This window comes from Mastomys coucha, unplaced genomic scaffold (genome assembly GCF_008632895.1).
Source record: "Mastomys coucha isolate ucsf_1 unplaced genomic scaffold, UCSF_Mcou_1 pScaffold5, whole genome shotgun sequence".
NCBI lineage: Eukaryota > Metazoa > Chordata > Mammalia > Rodentia > Muridae > Mastomys > Mastomys coucha.
Genome location: NW_022196911.1, coordinates 44,872,393 through 44,891,115, shown reverse-complemented (window position 1 = coordinate 44,891,115; position 18,723 = coordinate 44,872,393). Strand labels below are relative to the sequence as shown.

At 46.2% G+C, this 18,723-nt stretch overlaps 1 protein-coding gene across 1 annotated transcript in view; it reads right to left on the bottom strand.

Annotated features, from left to right (window-relative positions):
• Positions 1-18,128, bottom strand: part of Gfpt2 (glutamine-fructose-6-phosphate transaminase 2) — a 50,018-nt gene extending 31,890 nt beyond the window's left edge. Inside the window, exons 1-4 of the mRNA XM_031352899.1 lie at positions 17,969-18,128; positions 6,492-6,599; positions 3,604-3,702; positions 2,052-2,177 (exon numbers count right to left, since the gene is read on the bottom strand). Of these exons, the coding sequence (XP_031208759.1) occupies positions 2,052-2,177; positions 3,604-3,702; positions 6,492-6,599; positions 17,969-17,975 (340 nt within the window). The 5' untranslated portion in view covers positions 17,976-18,128. The remainder of the gene's footprint in view (positions 1-2,051; positions 2,178-3,603; positions 3,703-6,491; positions 6,600-17,968) is intronic.
• Between the last annotated feature and the right edge of the window lie 595 nt (positions 18,129-18,723).

The following is an 18,723-nucleotide window of genomic DNA, read 5'->3' as shown; positions in this document are numbered from 1 at the left end:
GAAATCCGCCTGCCTCTGCCTCCCAAGTGCTGGGATTAAAGGCGTGCGCCACCACCGCCCGGCTGACATTGTTTCTTTATATTATTTTCTTATCACATTTTCTTTTGTGTTAATCAATGTTCTTATCTGTTTCTTACTGACCATGTTTTCTTTGTGAAAACAATTTCTCTTGGCCTGCTAAGCTCTAATGGGCTATAATGGAGGCATCCTAAGCAAGACTGTATCATTCTCTCATGCTATTTGGTAGCTATGTGTAAAGATGCTCTTGAAAGCACATTGATCATCCCTGGTGAGTTGGTCGAGACATTTGATGAATCTTCAGATTGCTAATGGTATTTTTTTTTACTGGTTATCCTGAATCAAAGCAGCAGTTTCTAACAAATGTGGCTATGGGTGGGTCCTACTTGGCATTTCCCTGCATTGGGGACACAATCAGAAGCATAGAGTATCCTCAAGTAGGGAGCTTCTGATGGGGCTTGCCTTGTCACTAGGCAGGGCAGGACCCCGCAGGGCTCATGGCCTTGGTAATATTTTCTCAGCCAATACTGCCGTCCTGAAGACCAGCTTCAGCATGTTAGTGGCATTTGGCTAGATACTCAGTGCTGTGGGGTTTGCCATTTTCTCCTAGGTATGGTGCCTGCCCCAGCTCTGAGATGTTCTACTGTTCAGAGTGTGGGCCAGACTCAAGAGCCTCCAGCAGGAAACCTGACACAGACCATGCACACATACTCGGTTTCTCTAGCCCACGCTGCCTAGTTGTCCTCCCCTTCTCTAAAGACATCCTCCCTTCCAAATAGGGCTGGTGAATCCCTTTAAAGTGTGTCGGGGGAAGGAGCCACACTAGTGATGGGGTGAGGGTGCTTGTCCTTCTTGCCTGACTATACACGCCAGCCGGGGCTATTGGGACCTGCGGTGCAGACTTGCCAATCTTCTTCCCACGAGAAGGCAGTCAAAGGGTCATTTAAGAGGATTACAGTATGAGAGCCATCCTGGGGGACTGCACAAGTGAAGTGGGCCTGTGACTAGGCCAGGACAAGGAGGGAGCTGGGAGAGCAGAGGAACTCCAAACCCCCGAAAGGCTGCCTGCCACGCACAGCCCCATGTCTGCTTCACGGCCTTGGCCTCCTGCCTATCAATGGTACTCTAAGGTACGGCGAACTCAGTGTTCCCATAGCTTCTGGTTTCTCAAGGGTGTCAGAGGCCTGGGCTGGTATATATCATTTTCAAGCTTGAAAAACACCAAGTAAGTCAAGTCAAGGCTACTGGGAAGAGCTCTTAGGGTGATGGCTGCAGCTCTGCCTCTCCGAGCCCTTTGTCTGGGATGCAGAGCTTGGAGAGGAACTTAAGCATTAACCATGACCAGCAGTGTCATCTGCCTCTGCTCAGGACCACTCTTTGTGGGAGAGGAAGATGAACTGAGCTGGATGAAAAAGGTGCTCTGGGTGCTCTTTATGGTCCTAGCCTGCTAGCATATTTGCTTGTCTCATACTGTCTACTATGGGTTGAGTGTAGCCTTCAGAAGCACAGTTCATGATGCTAGGTCCTCAGGGTGGTGATTGACAGGTGCTAGGACCTTTAGGAGATAAAGTGTCCTGTGAGGTTATTGGAGACATGCTTCCGGAAGATACTAATAAGAGTTTCCATGGGATTCTGAGTTGTTACAGATGCACTTCCTGATCATGAACTTTCTGCCCCTAAAACTAAGACGTAAATAGTTCTTTCTCCAGCTTCAAGTATTTTGCTATAGTGATGGAAAATGAACTAGTGCACTGTTATCCTCCACTCTTGGAATGAATTCCAAAGAGCCAGTAGCTCTTACGGTAAAATGCCATCATTTCCTGTGCATACCTAGGTCAGCGCCACCCAGGGGATCAGGCGTTGGCCTGACTGGGCCCCTTGTGGTCCACCAGGGAGATGCTTAGACTGTCTCAGGAGCACTGGGTAGAGGGAAAAGTTCAGCTTGAGGTAGGCATGGAAGGCACTCTGGCTAGGATCATCTCTGACAGACCATTCAGGGAGAGGTAGAAACACCCTGAACAGGCTCTACTTACCATTGTCTTTGTCTGAACGCTGTGGGTGACTGTTGACAGCACTGGGAACCCCGTGGGTGGCCCAGCGTGTGTGGGCAATGCCAAAGTGCGTCTCGAACTCCACCTTCAAGTCCATGCTATCTTGCTCTAAAACAAAAAGAAAACCAATTGCTATGTTGGGGGTGGGGGGACTGGCGAGATGGCTCAGTGTGTAAGAGCACACTGACTGCTCTTCCGGAGGTCCCAAGTTCAAATCCCAGCGACCACATGGTGGCTCACAACCACCTGTAATGAGATCTGACGCCCTCTTCTGGTGTGTCTGAAGTCAGCTACAGTGTACTTATGTATAATAATAAATAAATCTTTAAAAAAAAATGGCTGTGTTGGTGCGTGTTGCGCATGTGTGTTTGTGTGTTTGTGTGTGCGCCTGTGTTGTACATTCAGGTGCGTGTATGTTTGTGTACATGTGTGTTTGCATGCATGCATCTGTGTAGGGTGTGCACACATGGTTTCAGAAGTGTGCATGTGTGTGGAGGCCCAAGGTTGATGCTGGGTGTTTTTCCTGATCATTGATTGCCTTATTCATTGAGGCATGGTCTTGTGTTAAACTCAGAGCTCATTCATGGTGGCTAGTCTGGCTAGTCAGTTTGCTGGGCAGATCCTCTGTCTCTCTGCCTTTACTGTCACACCTTCCTGACTTTTACAGAGGTGCTGGGAATTGAATTCTGGCTCTCAGGCTTGTGTGGCAAACAAAGCCATCTCCCCAGGTACTGTCTGTACTTTAAAAAATAAGCATTGGTAGCCAGGTGGAAGGGGCACACACATATCTTTAATTCCAGTGTTGGGAAAGCAGAGACAGGTGGATCTCTGAGCTCAAGGCCAGCCTGGTCTATAGTGAGTTCTAGGACAGCCAAGGCTACACAGAGCCCTGTCTCAAGAGGGAAAAAGAAAGCATTGGCAGGCCACCACTAAGGCAAGGTGGTTCCATTTTACTAGAAGCTATCCTCACTAATGGCCCATCTTTAATGTCAGTCACACACATGGCACCCCAGGGATCCGCTGCATCTGGGTACTATCTATGTTACGTTTTATTTAGTGTTTAATCAGTAACTGAACCCCTCTTCCCCGCTTTGAGATGGATTATAGCTATGTGGCCCTGGAACTCACTATATAGACCAAACTGGCCTCAAACTGGCAGCAATATTCCTGCCTCGGCCTCCCAAGTACTGGGATTCCAGACTTGAGCCACTATACTTCACCCTTATTTCCTAATCAAAATAAGATGACTTAGGAAAGAAAATAATGTATCTTTAATATAACAGAAAAGCAGTATTATATGCCAGAATGATTAAAATAAAGACATAACTTTTAAAACAGTTTCTCATCTCCCCATGTAACTGCTTAAAATAAAACCTCCTACACTTCAAGAGACAGTCTTACAACTTGGCCCCAACACTGCTAATAATCACCCAAGTATAGATGCAACACCACATTTTCAGTCTCAAGTGCTGTTGGCAATAATTTCCAAGGACCTATGTGGCAACCATCACTCTGACACAGAACATCTACTTACTGTATAGTTCTTCATCCAGAGCCTTCACTTTCCCCTTTTTCTTCACAAGATGAATGTGTCTTTCTTTGACTTCGTGGTTATTCCCATCAATGGCCACACCTACAGTTTACAGCGAACATTGAATTCTGATGCCTGTACCAGCATGACCCACAGAAATACTAAAGAGCCCTGTGTCTTTCCCTTCCATGTCACTACTCCAAGCAGGCAACCACTGTTCACACTGCCATCTCAGGAGAGCAGTTCTTATTTTAGAACTATAAAATTGAGAACATAAACATTATTTTTTTCATGTTGAATTTCTGTCACCAAAAGGTGCAGTTTACTATCTTTGTCTGAGGCTTCACATCTGTGACCAACCAAGAGATAGATGATCAGAAGTAGGGGCTAAGGCAATAGATCAGTTGGACCTGAGTTCAATCTCCAGAATACACATTAATTTAAAAAAAAAAAAAAGCCAAGGGGGCTGGAGAGATGGCTTAGCTGGTAAGAGCACCGACTGCTCTTCCAGAGGTCCTGAGTTCAATTCCCAGCAACCACATGGTGGCTCACAACCATCTGTAATGGGATCTGATGCTTCCTTCTGGTGTGTCTGAAGACAGCAACAGTGTGCTCACATAAATAATAAATAAAACTTAAAAAAAGTCAGGCATGGTGCTGCATGCTTGTAAATCCAAGGCTGAGAAGTAGAAACAGGTGGGTCCTGGGAACCCACAGGCCATTTGTCTAGCCAATCTACCAGTTCCAAGTCAATGAGAAACATTGTCTCAAAAAATTAAATGGACCTCTCTGGCCTCCATGCACATGTCCATATGTGCAGTCACATATACACAGATGTACTCAAACACATGTAGACTCCACAGCAAATAAATTCCATCTGTACTGAATACCGGCAGATTATTTTTTTCTTTTCTTTTTTTTTTGGTTTTTCGAGACAGGGTTTCTCTGTGTAGCCCAGGCTGTCCTGGAACTCACTCTGTAGACCAGGTTAGCCTCAAACTCAGAAAGCCGCCTGTTTCTGCCTCCCAAGTGCTAGGATTAAAGGCATGCACCACCATTGCCTGGCCAGATTTTTTTCCTTGTCATTATCTCAGAGACAAAGCATTGTAAGAAATACTCAAATCACATTGCGTTAGGTATAAATAAATAATCTAAGGATGATAAAATGTATCTGTGAGGAGATGCGAATGTTACTACTAGAGCATCCCAGGGTATTGGTGTCTCGGTGCCTCTCTCAGCCTTACCAGTAACTGAATATACCACCTAGGATTACGACCACAAGGTATGGTTTGTTGCAGTAGGTGCATTTGGGAAATTTAAGATTTCAAACATACTAAGACACATACATACCACCACCACCACCACCACCACCACCACCACCACCACCACCACCACCACCAGCCATTACCATATTTCTTCAGCATGATCAAAGAGAACAATCTAGTTTTCAGGATATTTACTTTGAAAGACAAACCCCTAGCTGTCATTAATGACAAGAGAGGACTCAAAAACACTTAGCCTGCTGTGCTCTTTGCATTGTAACCCCCATCTGCCTCATCCCTCCATTTGCATGCCTGTAAATCCTTTCTGGATTTGCCTTCCATTAAGAATTTACAAGGACAGGTCACCTAGCTCCTTGGCTCTGCAAGCTACTTACTTAAACCTTTTGCCAGGGGAGGAGAGAACCCTGACACTGCCATCCCATGAGGATTGGGAAGTGAGTCAGAAAGACCTTTTAAGGGGGAGCTTTGGAAAGTAGAAACGCTAAGAAAAATGAAGACTGTAAAGCCAAGGGCTGAGGCTGTGACACCAAGCAGTGTGTAGAAGGCCCTGGTTTCAAATGTTTTTGCTTTCAAGACAGGGTGTGTAGCCCTGTTTGACCTGGAACTGCCTCTGTAAACCAGGCTGACCTTGAACTAGGAAATCAACCTGTCTGCTTCAGGGGGTGTGTGCCATCATTCCCCCCCCACACACACACACCCCATCTTAGCTCAAACTTTAACATCCCAAAGAGTTAAATGTTACAAAATTGCAAGGTGATGATTAGTAGAAAATCTATATACAAAAACTCCCTCCATTCTCAACCCAGATGGTATCACGCACAACAACTAGAACTGCTGGAGGGGACTTTAGTGAGGTATGCTGGGCAGGCAGAGAGCTACATATATATATTTAATGTATCCAACTTACTGGTCTTTGAGATGGGGAACTACCAGTGGAAATACCCAAAAATCCAAGCCCTCAACTTCTCCTTCACCCACATTCCCTGGGGACCCCTTCCCATGAACACTATTGTGTGGGTGCACGTTTAAAACGTGTACTGTTAACCATCCACTCTAAGCTGCCCCGCAGGATCTTTTGGACTCCTTCATCTTGCACAGTTGAAACTTATGCCTTTGATCAACGTTGATGAAGCTGTATCTGATACACATTTTGTTAGAGAGTTTTCTTTTTAACCCTTGCGTTTTCTTTTCTACAGTTAAAAAAAAAAAACAATGTTTTCTCGATTTTTCTACAGTTTTGAAACTTCTTTGATGAGCAAGCATGGTTATTGTTAGATGATTAAAGGCAGCTGTAGAGAGGCCAAATAGGAAAGAAAGAGGCCTGATCTGACCTCCAGCATGACCATGTTAACTCATGGCAAGCAGGCACTTTCGTCACTTGTACAGATGCCCAAATGCCTACAGAAGATGGGATGTGGTACTTTAAAGATGCAGAAATGACTTCCATAGTCCACAAGGGAAGCTGGGAAGTATAGTCCTTCAGCAGGAAACAATGAGTTACATTAGTAAAGTAATGTTAAAAAGTATCAGAGAAGTGCCCAGGCTGTAAAAGGCCCCTCTACAAAGAATATGAGTAAAGTATCCATCTCGGGAGTCTCAGAGACCCACCTGCAGAGTCATAGCCCCGGTACTCCAGACGCTGCAGGCCCCTGATAAGGGTTTCGAAAATCTCCTTCCTGGTCTTGGGAACTCTGTAATTCATGTAGGCAAAGATTCCTGCCCAAAGAGAAAATAAAATGTCATCTTAAGGAAAAACCAATGTCCTGTATAGGAAAGAAACAACAAAACCCCAAACAAACAACAATAACAAAAACCACCACCAGACAAAGGAGGCATCTTGGCCCCCAGGCCGCTTGCAGAGGAAAAGCTGGCTATCCCTCTAGTCCTCTGGAAGAGTTGTATTCTGTCAGCCCATCTCTCTGTGTGTCATGACCCTTGACCTTACAGTTTCACAGCAGAGGATTTCTCCTCTATTCACTGGCAGATGTGCGGAACCAATAAACCAGAGCAATGTATTTAAGCCTAGGCAAAGCTGGGTGCCACCAACAAATGAAGACAAATGAAGGGTGTGCCCAGCAGTACAAAGAACAATCTTTATTGCCCTGGTAGCAGGTCCTTACTCCTCTTTCCTCCTTGGCTGAGTCTCATACCCTCAGGAACGTACAATTGTGCATGTCATCTGTCATTCATGTCTATCTGCTTCTTGGAGAAGACCAGGCATGGATTTATCTCTCTGTCCAATTGGATGGAGACATCTTCTCAATTAGTATCCCCTCTTCCCAAATGATTCATCCATTGTATGTCAAGTTGATAAAAAAAAAAAAAAAGGCAGGGACTTTGTGCATTCAAGGCAAACACTCTACTGAGCTCCTGCTCCAAAGATTTAATGTCAAAGTAGTCTTTTATAAGAGCCAGACTAGATCCATCTCTTGGGAAAGGCTTGTTAAAGTAGGCTAGCAAGTCAGGCAGTGGTGGCACACACCTTTAAACTCAGCACTTGGGAGGCAGAGACGGGCGGACTTCTGAGTTTGAGGCCAGTCTAGTCTACAGAGTGAGTTCCAGGATAGCCAGGGCTACACAGAGAAACCCGGAAAAAAAAGGGGGCGGGGGGAGGCTAGCAAACCAAGATGATTCAGTTTGTCTTTATTTTATTTGATGTATTTGTTTATTTGTATCTTTTCTCCATGGTGGAATGATGAAGGTCCCTGCTTCAGGTCTTTTTTAGGGATCAGAGTGCCAGCCTAGTAGCCACATCACATGACATACAATTTGCTACAGCTAACTCCAGCTCCAAGTGTATCTGATGCCCTCTTCTGGTCTCCAAGGGGAGGTACACTCATGTGCATATACACATAGAGGCACAAGCACACAGAGGCAAAGGCATGTACACACACATAATTTAGAAAACACATGCAGTGTGTTTTCTGAGCAGTTACACATGACTTTCTTTTTAAAGTGGCCAAGGACAGTTTTGACACTCAGCTATTTTTGTTTTTCTTGCTGACTTCAGGTTGGGGGAGAGTGAGAGGCTGAGGATAAGGGGTTTGCATGTCGTCTGGGTCCTTCCCTAGCAGCTCAGACTTTCTGTCCCACGCTTCAAACAAAAACACATCTGGCTCTTGGGTGTATTTTTGTACATTACTTATTTTTTTTTTTAAAGATAATTTTCTTTCAACATCAAAATGAAAATTTCAATAGCTTTCTTGAGATATTAATGTACTAAATTATCTATTTTAAGAAATACATTTCCAAGGTTTTTAGTCTTATTTGGATTGTACAGTCACTACCACAGTCTATATTTAGATGAGCCTTTGCTCATACTAACTTTTCAGTGAACAACAAGAAAGTTCCATGGGTTGTATGGCTAAAGTTCTAGTCACTAAAAAAGAGTGTAACTCTCTGGGACAGTCATATAAGATGAAGCTACTCAATAAGCATTCCTGGGCTGGAGAGATGGCTCAGCAGTTAAGAGCACTGACTGCTCTTCCAGAGGTCTTGAGTTCAATTCCCAACAACTACATGTGGCTCACAACCATTTGTAACAGGATCTGACGCCCTCTTCTGGTGTGTCTGAAAATAGGTACAGTGTCCTCATATAAATAAAATAAACAAATCTTAATAAAATAAAATAGGTCTTCTCTATCTGAAAATTCGAGTTCTGAGGTTTCAGCTACCATCTTCCATTCCAGCCTTGACCTAAAAGTAATAACTAGAAAATTTCGATAAATAAATAATTTACAAGTTTAAAATTGTACACTGCTCTAACATGAGGAAACATGCTCATAGCCAGCATGTGCACCATCCCCTTGCTCAGAGATCCATGATATGTAACTACACACCCATCTTGAATCTGTCTGCATTATCAGAATGAGATCAGAGCATCTCAGTACCAGATCAGCTACAGAGCATCACAGACTCGGGTGATGACTGGTGTTCCAGTGTTGCAATTGAGTTTCGGTAATGTCTGTCTTATTTAAAAATGGCCCCAAGTACAAGAGTATTAATAGCAGCAAATAATAGTCTCAGGAGGTACTCTTATATCCTTCCCTTTAAGTAAAACTGTGTAAGTTCTTTATTGAATAAGAGGAAAAAAAAATCAAAGACAGAGGTTGCTAAGACAGATAATAAAAAGAAATCTATCTGGGAAACTGTGAAGAAGGAAAAAGAAATGTGTGCCTCTTCTGTTGTCACCTCAAACTGTGCATTTACAGCCACAGGGTTGGTAAGGGCTTAGCTGACAGGCAAGACACAGTTTCAGGTAGGTGTGTGTGTGTGTGTGCCCGTCTGTGTGTGTGCCTGTGTGTGTGTGGAGGGGGGGTGCCTGTGTGTGTGGGGGGGGGTGCCTGTGTGTGTGTGTGTGTGTGTGTGTGTGTGTGCAAGCACATGCATATGCTGGTGGGGAGAGCATGCAGAGGCTAGAGCAGGACCTGGATATCTTCCTCTATTGCTCTTTGCTTTAATTGCATTAAAACAGGGATTCTGGAAGCTCTTCATATAGCTAGGCTGACTAGCCAGAGACTCTCAGAATCCATCTGTCCCCACTTCTCAATGCTGGGGTCACAGGCATACACAACCATACCTAGCTCAAAGATCCAAACTCAGGTCCTCATGCCTATCATCCTCAGCCCCTGGAGTGATGAGATTAAAGGCATGTGTCCCCATGCCCAGCTCTGAAAATATTTTAAACAGAAGGGTGTGTTATAGGAGTTATAGTTAACATAGTCTAAATAATTGATATATTCTGAGGAAATTATCTTCAGGGACCTGAGATGTACAAAGAATGTACACCACTAAAAAGGTTTAGATCATATAAAATGCAGTCCATCAAGTGTTTGTCTGTTATCAGTTTTGATTGATTGATTTTTCTTCCTGTCACGGGTCTTAGTTTTCCACATGATACTTAGCTAACAATACTGGGTGGAGTACAAGATATTATGAATTTTGATAGATTGGGTCCCAGGTATTTTTTATATCTATACATATTCTCTAATTTTGAAAAAAAAAAAGTAAAAAAGCCTTTAAATCTGGATTCTTTGGAGCAAGAAACCTCTGGGTTCAGCTCTCCCATCCTTGCCTGAAATTCTCTTCTTCAAGCCACTTTTGATCATGCATCTAGCACACATGTTTTTGTGTGGCGCTGAAGATCCATAACAGCTTGGGAGAAAGGGTACATTAGCACCCCCTGGTTAGATATTAAAATGTCCTTTTTCTCAGGACCACCAGCTGTGTTGACACCCAGCCAGGAGCTTGGCAGGCAGTTGAAACAGTTTGACTGCTGTGGAGCAAGCTGCCAAGGAGGGTTTGCGAGGTCTTTGCACAAGAAACATAAATCTTCTCGTTTTCATCATGAAATATCTACTGAGTGACTTCTTTCATTAACAAAGCACCACCCCCCTCTCTCTTTGTACAGCCAATTTTCCTGGCCACTTGGGTTTACACAAAACTGAACTGAAATGAATAAAATAGCATAGACACTGCTAATTATCAATCACATTATGTTTTTTTTTTAAAAGATCATAAAGTAGAAGAGCTGCTTTCCCAGGAATTTCTCCAGTCAAAATTCCCCTCTTAGAATCCACCATCCTATCTGCAAAAGAAAGCAATGGTGAAATGCAGTTTTTAAATACAGATCAGCTTGGCAGGGAGCATTTAAATTCATGCAACCTCTCTGCGAGGCATTTTGCTGGTTGTCTGAAACGAAAAGCAAGCTCGTGCCATGCCGTGGTTAAGAGCTATGGCAGAAAGAAAAAAAAAAGAGCTATGGCAGTTCTAGAAACACACCCAACACGCATCTTAGAAGAAGTGCCTGTGTACTCATAAAAAGATTTAGCAGCTCAGGCTGGTTTGTGACCTCTACAGACTAGAGACAGCCTGGTATTTGGCTGGAGTTGAGAAAAGACAGCCGGAGGTGCACAGAGCAAGCAGACGTGGGCAGGCAGAGCCCCTCCACAGAGAACAGGACAGGGCTTTGTGTGAAAGGAAAAGAGCAGTTTTTAGAACATGAACAAATCATGCAGGGAGTAATGGAAAGATGTGTGGAGAGGTCTTCCCTCAATGTCTGTAATGGGCTCAGAGAATGGGTTCACAATGTCCCTGGAATACCACCACACCTCAAAAGTGATAAAAGGGTGGAACCATACATAACCTGTCCACATGTCCCTATACCGTCCCTTGCTTTTCTCTCCCCCACCCCTCTCACAGGGCCACAAGCACTCCACCGCTGTGCTATAGTCCCAACCCTAGAAAATATCTAATAAGACAATCTCCAAGGCCAGCAACGTGATTCAGCTTGAAAAGGTGCTGGTCACCAAGCCTGATGACCTGAGTTTGGTCCTTGGACAAGCTTTCGTGATGAAAGAAGAGACATGACCGCCACATGAGTGCATGGCACAAGCATGCCCATAGGCATATACATACAATGCACATAAGATAAATAAAATAAATGTAAGTATAAAGTTAAAAAATAAAAAGAGAGAAAACTCTCCTGTGTCATCATAAGAGAGACATCCTGGCCAAGGGACAAAGATTGACAAGCTTGAACTGTTTGGGAAGTCACAGACCTGGTTAATCCTGATTTCCTGTGGGAACAGTCATGCCGGGAAGGAGGGCTGAATTTCTCAAGGGGAGATCCAGTGACAGAGACACCTGGGATTTCTGGCCAAACCCCTGCTCAACTCTCAGGTGCTCCTCTGGGTTGTTCCAAGCCTCCCCTGGGGTCAGCCATGTCACACACCCTTCCCTTGAGGTCTCAGTTGCCAGTGCCCCATCCCCTTCCTGCTCTCTATCTCCTGAGATGAGCCAGTCTGACTCACTGGAGCCCCCAGGCCGTGATTACTTGGAAGAACAGTAGCCACAAGAGGGTTAGAAAAGACCCCAAAACATCTCCCCACCAGATCCATAAAAGAACAGGCTTAGGGTCAAGCCATTCTCTCTCTGCCATTTACTGGCTCTGTGACAGCAAGGAACCGAGAAGATGAGGCCTGAAGCCCACAGCCAGGACCAGATGCCATCCCAGTCCTGTGCTTTCTGAGCGGCCTTGACAAGTCAACGAACCTTAGTAGCTTCATTTTACCCGTGAAACAGCGGTGATGGCAGCATCGACTTAACAGACTAGTTACAACAGTTCAGAACGTCTTCCTTCAAAAAGCCCACACAGCCCTGCTTGTCACAGAGCCAAAGTGCTCTGACCCCAAGGATGTCATTGATGCCAATGTGTACATTCCTACCATACATGACTAGCCCCTAAGAAGTGACTGTCAAAGTCAGAATAACAGGAATACTACCATTTCACTACTTTTTTTTTTCTTGACCCTCTGCCTGGGAAAATGATGGTTAAGCCAAATGGGTGATCTGGCTGTGAGTTGGGCCAAGTTTAATTCAGCCCATAAACATATCTCTGTTCCATGGGGTCTTGTCATTGTTATGAATCAGTGAGATGTATGGATGAGCCTTACAGAGTGGGGCAAAGGAGGTCACAGAGGCATAGGGGTCCCCAGAGCCATGACTTTCAGGCAAAGGGACTAAGGGCTGAGAGTGAGAACAGGGTTCCTCTTAGCCTGGGGGTGGAGGACAGTCCTCACCTCCCAGGCCTGGCTCTTTACAAAAAGCGGCATCTATTTATTCTGGATCAGCTGGCAGGGTCCCCATGAGATTTACTGAGTTCTCTAGCTCTCACCTTAGAGGCCACAGAACTAATCCGTTTCCTATATTTGCTCCCCAGCCCTTTTGTTTGACTGCCTACTACATACAGTCTTCGTAAGAGTAGAGACCACATCTACATTCTCTTATCTGTTACAGTATCACGACCATGTAAGGCTACGTTAGGTACACAATAAACAGCTGTTGGATGGATGCATGAGTGAATAAAGAAGCAAACAGAGATAACCAAAGGTAATTGGCCCCGGAACTGGGCCAGACACAGCCACCCACCACACTCAGAGCTAGGTCTACTTATTAGAACTCATCTCCCCTCTGCATAGACTTAAGAGATCACTCAGGGACTCAGGCTCCACAGAAGTCATGGAGGCAGGTTCAGAAGTCAGGAGTTCAGCCTCCAAGTGACAGACAATGACAGAGATCAGGTCAGGGAACCAACTTTCTCTCAATGCCCGGCCAGCACTGAACACTTAGAATTTACTTGCAGTCCCTAGAGAAGTTGGGGCAAAAGAGGGATAGGTAAGGAAAGGCTAATTAATACCTAGAGGAGTGCAAGGTAGGAAGGCACAGAGAAGGGGTCCTGCTCTCTGAAAAACTGCTGAATTCAAATGCTCTACCACAGGGCTGGAGGAATGGATGGCTCAGTGGTTGAGGGTGCATACTGTTCTTCCGAATATCTCAAGCTCAGTTCCCATGAGTGTCAACATCAGTCCAAGAGGTGTGTGTAGGTGTGCTGTGATTCCCCCCAACCCCCAGTGGCTTCCAGGAACCAGCTGGGTGCTCTCTTTCCCCAATTACTCATTCAGAGACTTCCTGTGACCCTCTCCTGAAACTGTCTATGGTGAGAGTATGTATACCACAGAAACTAAGAAATCAGGGGCTCAAGAGATGGCTCAGTGGGTAAGAGTAAGTACTGACTGCTCTTGAAGGAAACCAAGTTCCATTCCCAACACCCACGTCAGATGGTTCACAACTGCCTGAAACTCCAGCTCCAGAGAAGTACACCCACCTCGCTTGGCCTTGGTGGGTATCTGCACTCACATGAACATAATCCCCAATACACACAGACATAATTAATTTTTTAAAATGGCAATCCAGAAAGCAATATACAATAGCATATCACTGGGTAGAAGAGCTCTGTTTTGCCCACTTTCACCAACAAGGCTTGGAGAGAGACTAAGCCAAGCAACTGACCCCAGAGTCTGTCTATGTTCTCTCATCAACTCCAGTTCTCAAAAGACATTGCTTGCAGGGCAGTGGTGGCACACGCCTTTAGTCCCAGCACTTGGGAGGCAGAGGCAAGTGGATTTCTGAGTTCAAGGCCAGCCTGGTCTACAGAGTGAGTTCCAGGACAGCCACGGCTGTATGGAGAAACCTCGTTTCAAAAACAAAAACAAAAACAAAACAAACAAAAGACATTGCTTCCTTCTGTAGTTATGGATTGAAATGTCACAAGAAAGAAATGAGTGTTGTGAGTGATTTGATTTTGTCAGAAGTCTTCTAATCCCCATAGATAGACACTGAGCAACTGACACGGAAGACCTGCTCTCCAGCTGAGATAAAAGGCAATTCCTTTATTCAGTGGGCAATTCTCCCCAAAGACTGCAATGTACAAGCAGACTCTGTGTGCATGCATGCACACATGCATGCATGCATGCAATTCTGGACAAACTTGGAGAAATAAAACCCATGGCTGCTTCTCCTAGGGACATGATAAACAGGCAGAATGTGTACCACGTGGAGGGCAAGAGATGGTGTGAATGCCTTATTATATGGCCTAGCAGCTAACTATTAAATAAACGAGGAAGTCTGTTTGGTCCAAGTAGGTACATGGCACTATGCCCATGAAGCTGGAGGTATTCAAATGATCTTTCACTCGCCTTCTGACATTGATGGGTCCAGTCTGAGATTGCTAGGACCAGAGTGCTTGGGTGTCTAGGGGTTCAGGAAGCCTGTTATGAATCTCTGAATTAGGCCCTCAAAGGCAAGACTTGAGCATCCAGGATTCTAAACATTTGAAAAGAATCTGTAGAGGTTGCTTTAGATGAGGAAAGTCTGTACAGAGGAGAACAAAGAGGAGAACAAAGGGAACTCAAACTGTCTCAGACAATCTGAGAGCCTCCAAAGAATCATCACAAGCGCCCTTTAAAGAAGGTAGCTAGCTCTGTGATGTTTCAATGAGTGATACATCCAGGAGACAACTGGTGCCCATCATCGAAGAGACCACCACAATGCTCTTCAGAAATATGGACTCGAGGTTGCTCGTCTCTGAATCCTTTTTAAGATTAAAAAACTAAAACAAACAAGCAAACAAACAAAAACAACAAAAAAACTCAAAACCTTTATATGAGCTCTCCTAATTTTGTAATCTGATAAGTAAAAAAAATGTTTAAACCCTGTGCACTGAACAAAAAGCTGTCTGTCTGTCTGGTTCAGCCTGGTACTGCCAAGGTGTAGCGTATGTCTGAGGTATCTTTTGTGTGGCAGCATTTGCCAGCTGGGATTATCTTGTTGCTGGAGAGTGACTGGCTTACAGAATGGCCATTTTCCTCACCTGTCCCTTCTTAGAAGTAATGGGTGGCACAGCCACATGCCCTTTAGAACCTCAAGCATAGAAAACATAGAACCTCTCCACAGGCAATCATGTGCGGGAGTAAAAGCAGGAAGGAGGGGAGGACCACAAAGGGGGCGGGGAGAAACAACACAATCACCTTTCTATTGGCAGAAAGTCAACAGAATGCAGCGAACTCTGATACCTGGGAGGGTTGGCTTAATAGCGGATCTTTCTAGAATCAGCTGGGAAGCGAGTCTCAATGAAGGTGGATTTAAGCTGGCCTGTAGGCATACCTGTAGTACATATGTTGACTTGTATTAGTTTAGGTGGGAAGACGCACCTTAAATATAGGTGGGACCATTTCGCGGGCTGGGTGCTAGGCTGAACAAAAGAAGGCAAGTCGCTAGGGAAGGCAGATCGCTAAGTGCTGCATGCTTTCATTCATTCTTGTTCTCTGCTCATGACTGTGGATTTAATCTAGCTGGGTCCCTCACATTCTTGCAACCTGGATTCCCCCACAATGATGGACTGTAACTTGGAATAAGCCCCTTCCCCCTTAAGTTGCTTCTGTCAGGATATTTTCTCTCAGCAACAGGGAAGGAACGCTAACAAAGACAGTATTTAAGGGTCGGCTTAATTCTCGACACACTAAAAGTTTTTGAGCGCATCTGTTCTGTTTGGGGGTTGGTTTCTGCTGAGCCCCAGCTTCCTGTGGATGGAGACATCATTAGGGCACGGTCATCTCTTATCGTCTTACCATCCCATAAGGCCTTTGGTCTTGACCCCTGAAACCTGAGGCTGCTTTGAATGAAAGCAGCAGACACGGCCCAGGAAATTGAAATGACCTTAAAGTTCCTATTCAGACAGGCCTCACTGGGCCTCAGTTTCCCCAAAGGTAGAGTGAAACTGATTCAATATTTATCGTATCCTTGTGCCAAAAACACGATCATTATCATTTTTCTGTAAAGTTCATTTAAATTGCAAGTGAAACAACCATATATAAAAGAAAAGCCAGTATCCGGTGCAGAACATATATAGACCACGAAGTCCAGGACCACCCAGACCAGTATGCTCAATTCCAGGCAGCTGGGCTGTGAGCTCTGAATCAGGACAGATGCTTATGGGCAAAGGGTGCTCCATAAATGACAGAGAGAACTAAAAACACAGTATGCTTTGCTTTTAGTCAGGATGTTACAGGATTCCTGCAAGGAATCATCAGCAAGGACGCCTCAAAAAAAAAAAAAAAACCAACAACAACAACAACAAAAACCCCTGAAGTTTGAAGAGGCCGCCCAGCCTCTGGCTCCTTTGATTCTGGTTCTGAATGGGAGCACAGCTGGGCCAAGACTTCTACTGCATCCTAGACATTCTTTGGTGACCTCAAAGCACTTCTCATACTCAGTCACAAATCAATACCAAAGTCTAGAAAGGAGACGGGTTGGTTATAACCCAAACCCCATCTCTTCCAAAGGGTTGGAGGAGACAGTCTTTCAGAGCTTGGAAAGACACAAAAGAAAGGCAGGCGCTAGGAGGAAGCAGGGTGGAAGGCTGATGGTGGGGACACAGGGCCAACTGAGAGGCTCAGCGGAGGGGGGTGTGGGGGGGAGCCGAAGAGTTCAAGTAGTCTGAGGTCTCTTGCTAAAGTCTGGTTCTAAAGATCTACAAGAACTCAAACCTAGGGGCTTTGGAATCTGACAAAACTTGTACGGTTGTTTCATTTCTGTGTCCAGAAACACGGAGGCAACCTTAGATACACGTAGCCAAATGATGCCCAGGAGTCCTAAGATTCTGTCTGCGGATCCAGGATTTTAAACTGACCCCAGCACTCTCTGGATGAGGCTGCGCCCCCAAGGTTCCTGCCTAATCCTTGTTATGTGGTTCTTTTCTCCTGGTCTCCTGGCTCACGAAACAAGGCCTGTACAGACCTTGGCTTTGGACTCACCCACTGGCACACCCCACCCCACAAGCCTTCAGCAAAGTCAGAGAGGCGCCTTTCATGGCTTCAAAAGTTCCACCAGGTTCTCCAGCCGCAGGGGGCTGGAGTGGGTAACTGAATCCTACTCAAGGCAGGAAAAAAAAAAAAAAAAGCGCACAGTGACCTTTTGTCCCAGAAGTTCCCGGCTTTCCCCGGCCAGCCAGCCAGCGGAGGCGGCTCAGCCAGCAAGGAGGGTAAGGAATTGCAGATGTGCGCCCAGAGCGGCCGCCTCCCTTCTGCTCCGCAAGCCCGGCTGGACACTTCGGCGTCGCTCGGGGCTGCGCCGCTATCCCGTCCAGGGCTCCGGCTCCTAGCTTTGGGCCAAGGCTCCAGGGAAGTCACTATCTATCGGTAGCCAAGAGCTCGTTCCAGCAAAGCTTTACCACAGTTCCCACCCTTCTAAGGACAGAAGATTCGTTTTGCGTCGCAAGCAAGATAGGCAAGCCCTTCCGAGCGCACCAGGAGCTGTTCCGGACGCCCCGGGGCGGGCTGCTGACACCGCACAGGTAAGGTCCCCTGTCCTCGGTGGGCGCGGCAAACTGGGACTCGGGACCACCTCTCCGCGCCCAGGAGGAGAGGTGAGGTGGCTCGTGGCGGCCTTTGTGGGCCAAGTAGAGGAAGCACCCTCCTGGTATAAGTAGTAGAGACACCTCTGTGTTGCGGGGCTCCTTTCCTGAGACCTGCCTCGTCGCCCCTGCTCTGTGGAGTCCCGGCTTGGTTCTTACACGGAGGTTAGACGCCTTCCTCCCCAAGCTTCCATGCCCCCAGACGTCCCTCCGGGTCCGCGCGCAGGGAAGGAAGGCCTGGCTAGTGAAAGCCCCACAATCGCCGCCCCTAGCAGGTCTCCTGCGCCTGGCTCTCTGGCCTAGGCTCTGAGGGAAAAAGCCGCCGTGCACTCACCGCACATGGTGGCTCCGAACGCTCCAGACGCTCAGACGACTGACTGCGCCTCGCGCTCCCTGGCTCAGGCTCCCGCCGCTCGGCCTCCTGCCCTTATAGCCAGCCAGTAGCCCTCCGAGAGGGGTGGGGCTGGGGCGGGGCCTCCTGCCGCCTGCCTGCTCCTTATTGGTCCCTGGTTGTCGTGACAACGGCGGGGGCCCCCAAGACTCAGAGAAAGGGGTGAGGGGCGGCTCCCAAACTCCAGTCTCTACTGTAAGGGGAGGGAAGAGGCCCAATCGGTGGTAAATACCTTGAGTTCGGACTTTTGAGTCAGTCATATTAGACGTGAAACTTTAGCCAAGGGGACGGATCGCTCTGTGCCTTAGTTTCTTCATTTGTAAAATGTGATAATAATAAAATTCACCTCTCAGATCCTCCTGAGGTTAAGGCTAGACAGATCGTGTAGGCACAGAGTACAATCAATCTCTCTTGTCTCTCTCTGTTTCCCTCTCTGTCTCTCGGTCTCAGTCTCTGTCTCTCTCTCTCTGTCTCTCTGTCTCTGTCTCTGTCTCTGTCTCTGTCTCTGTCTCTCTCTCTCTCTCTCTCTCTCTCTCTCTCTCACACACACACACACCACACACGCACACAGTGGACTCCTATTCTTGCAACGTGCCTCACTATTCCCAACTCCTTTCAGAGCAAGAAAAAGTAGCACACACTAAGCTTGTGAACTCCTTCCAACCCTGCCAGGAGCAAACTGGGCTTGGCTGAAAAAG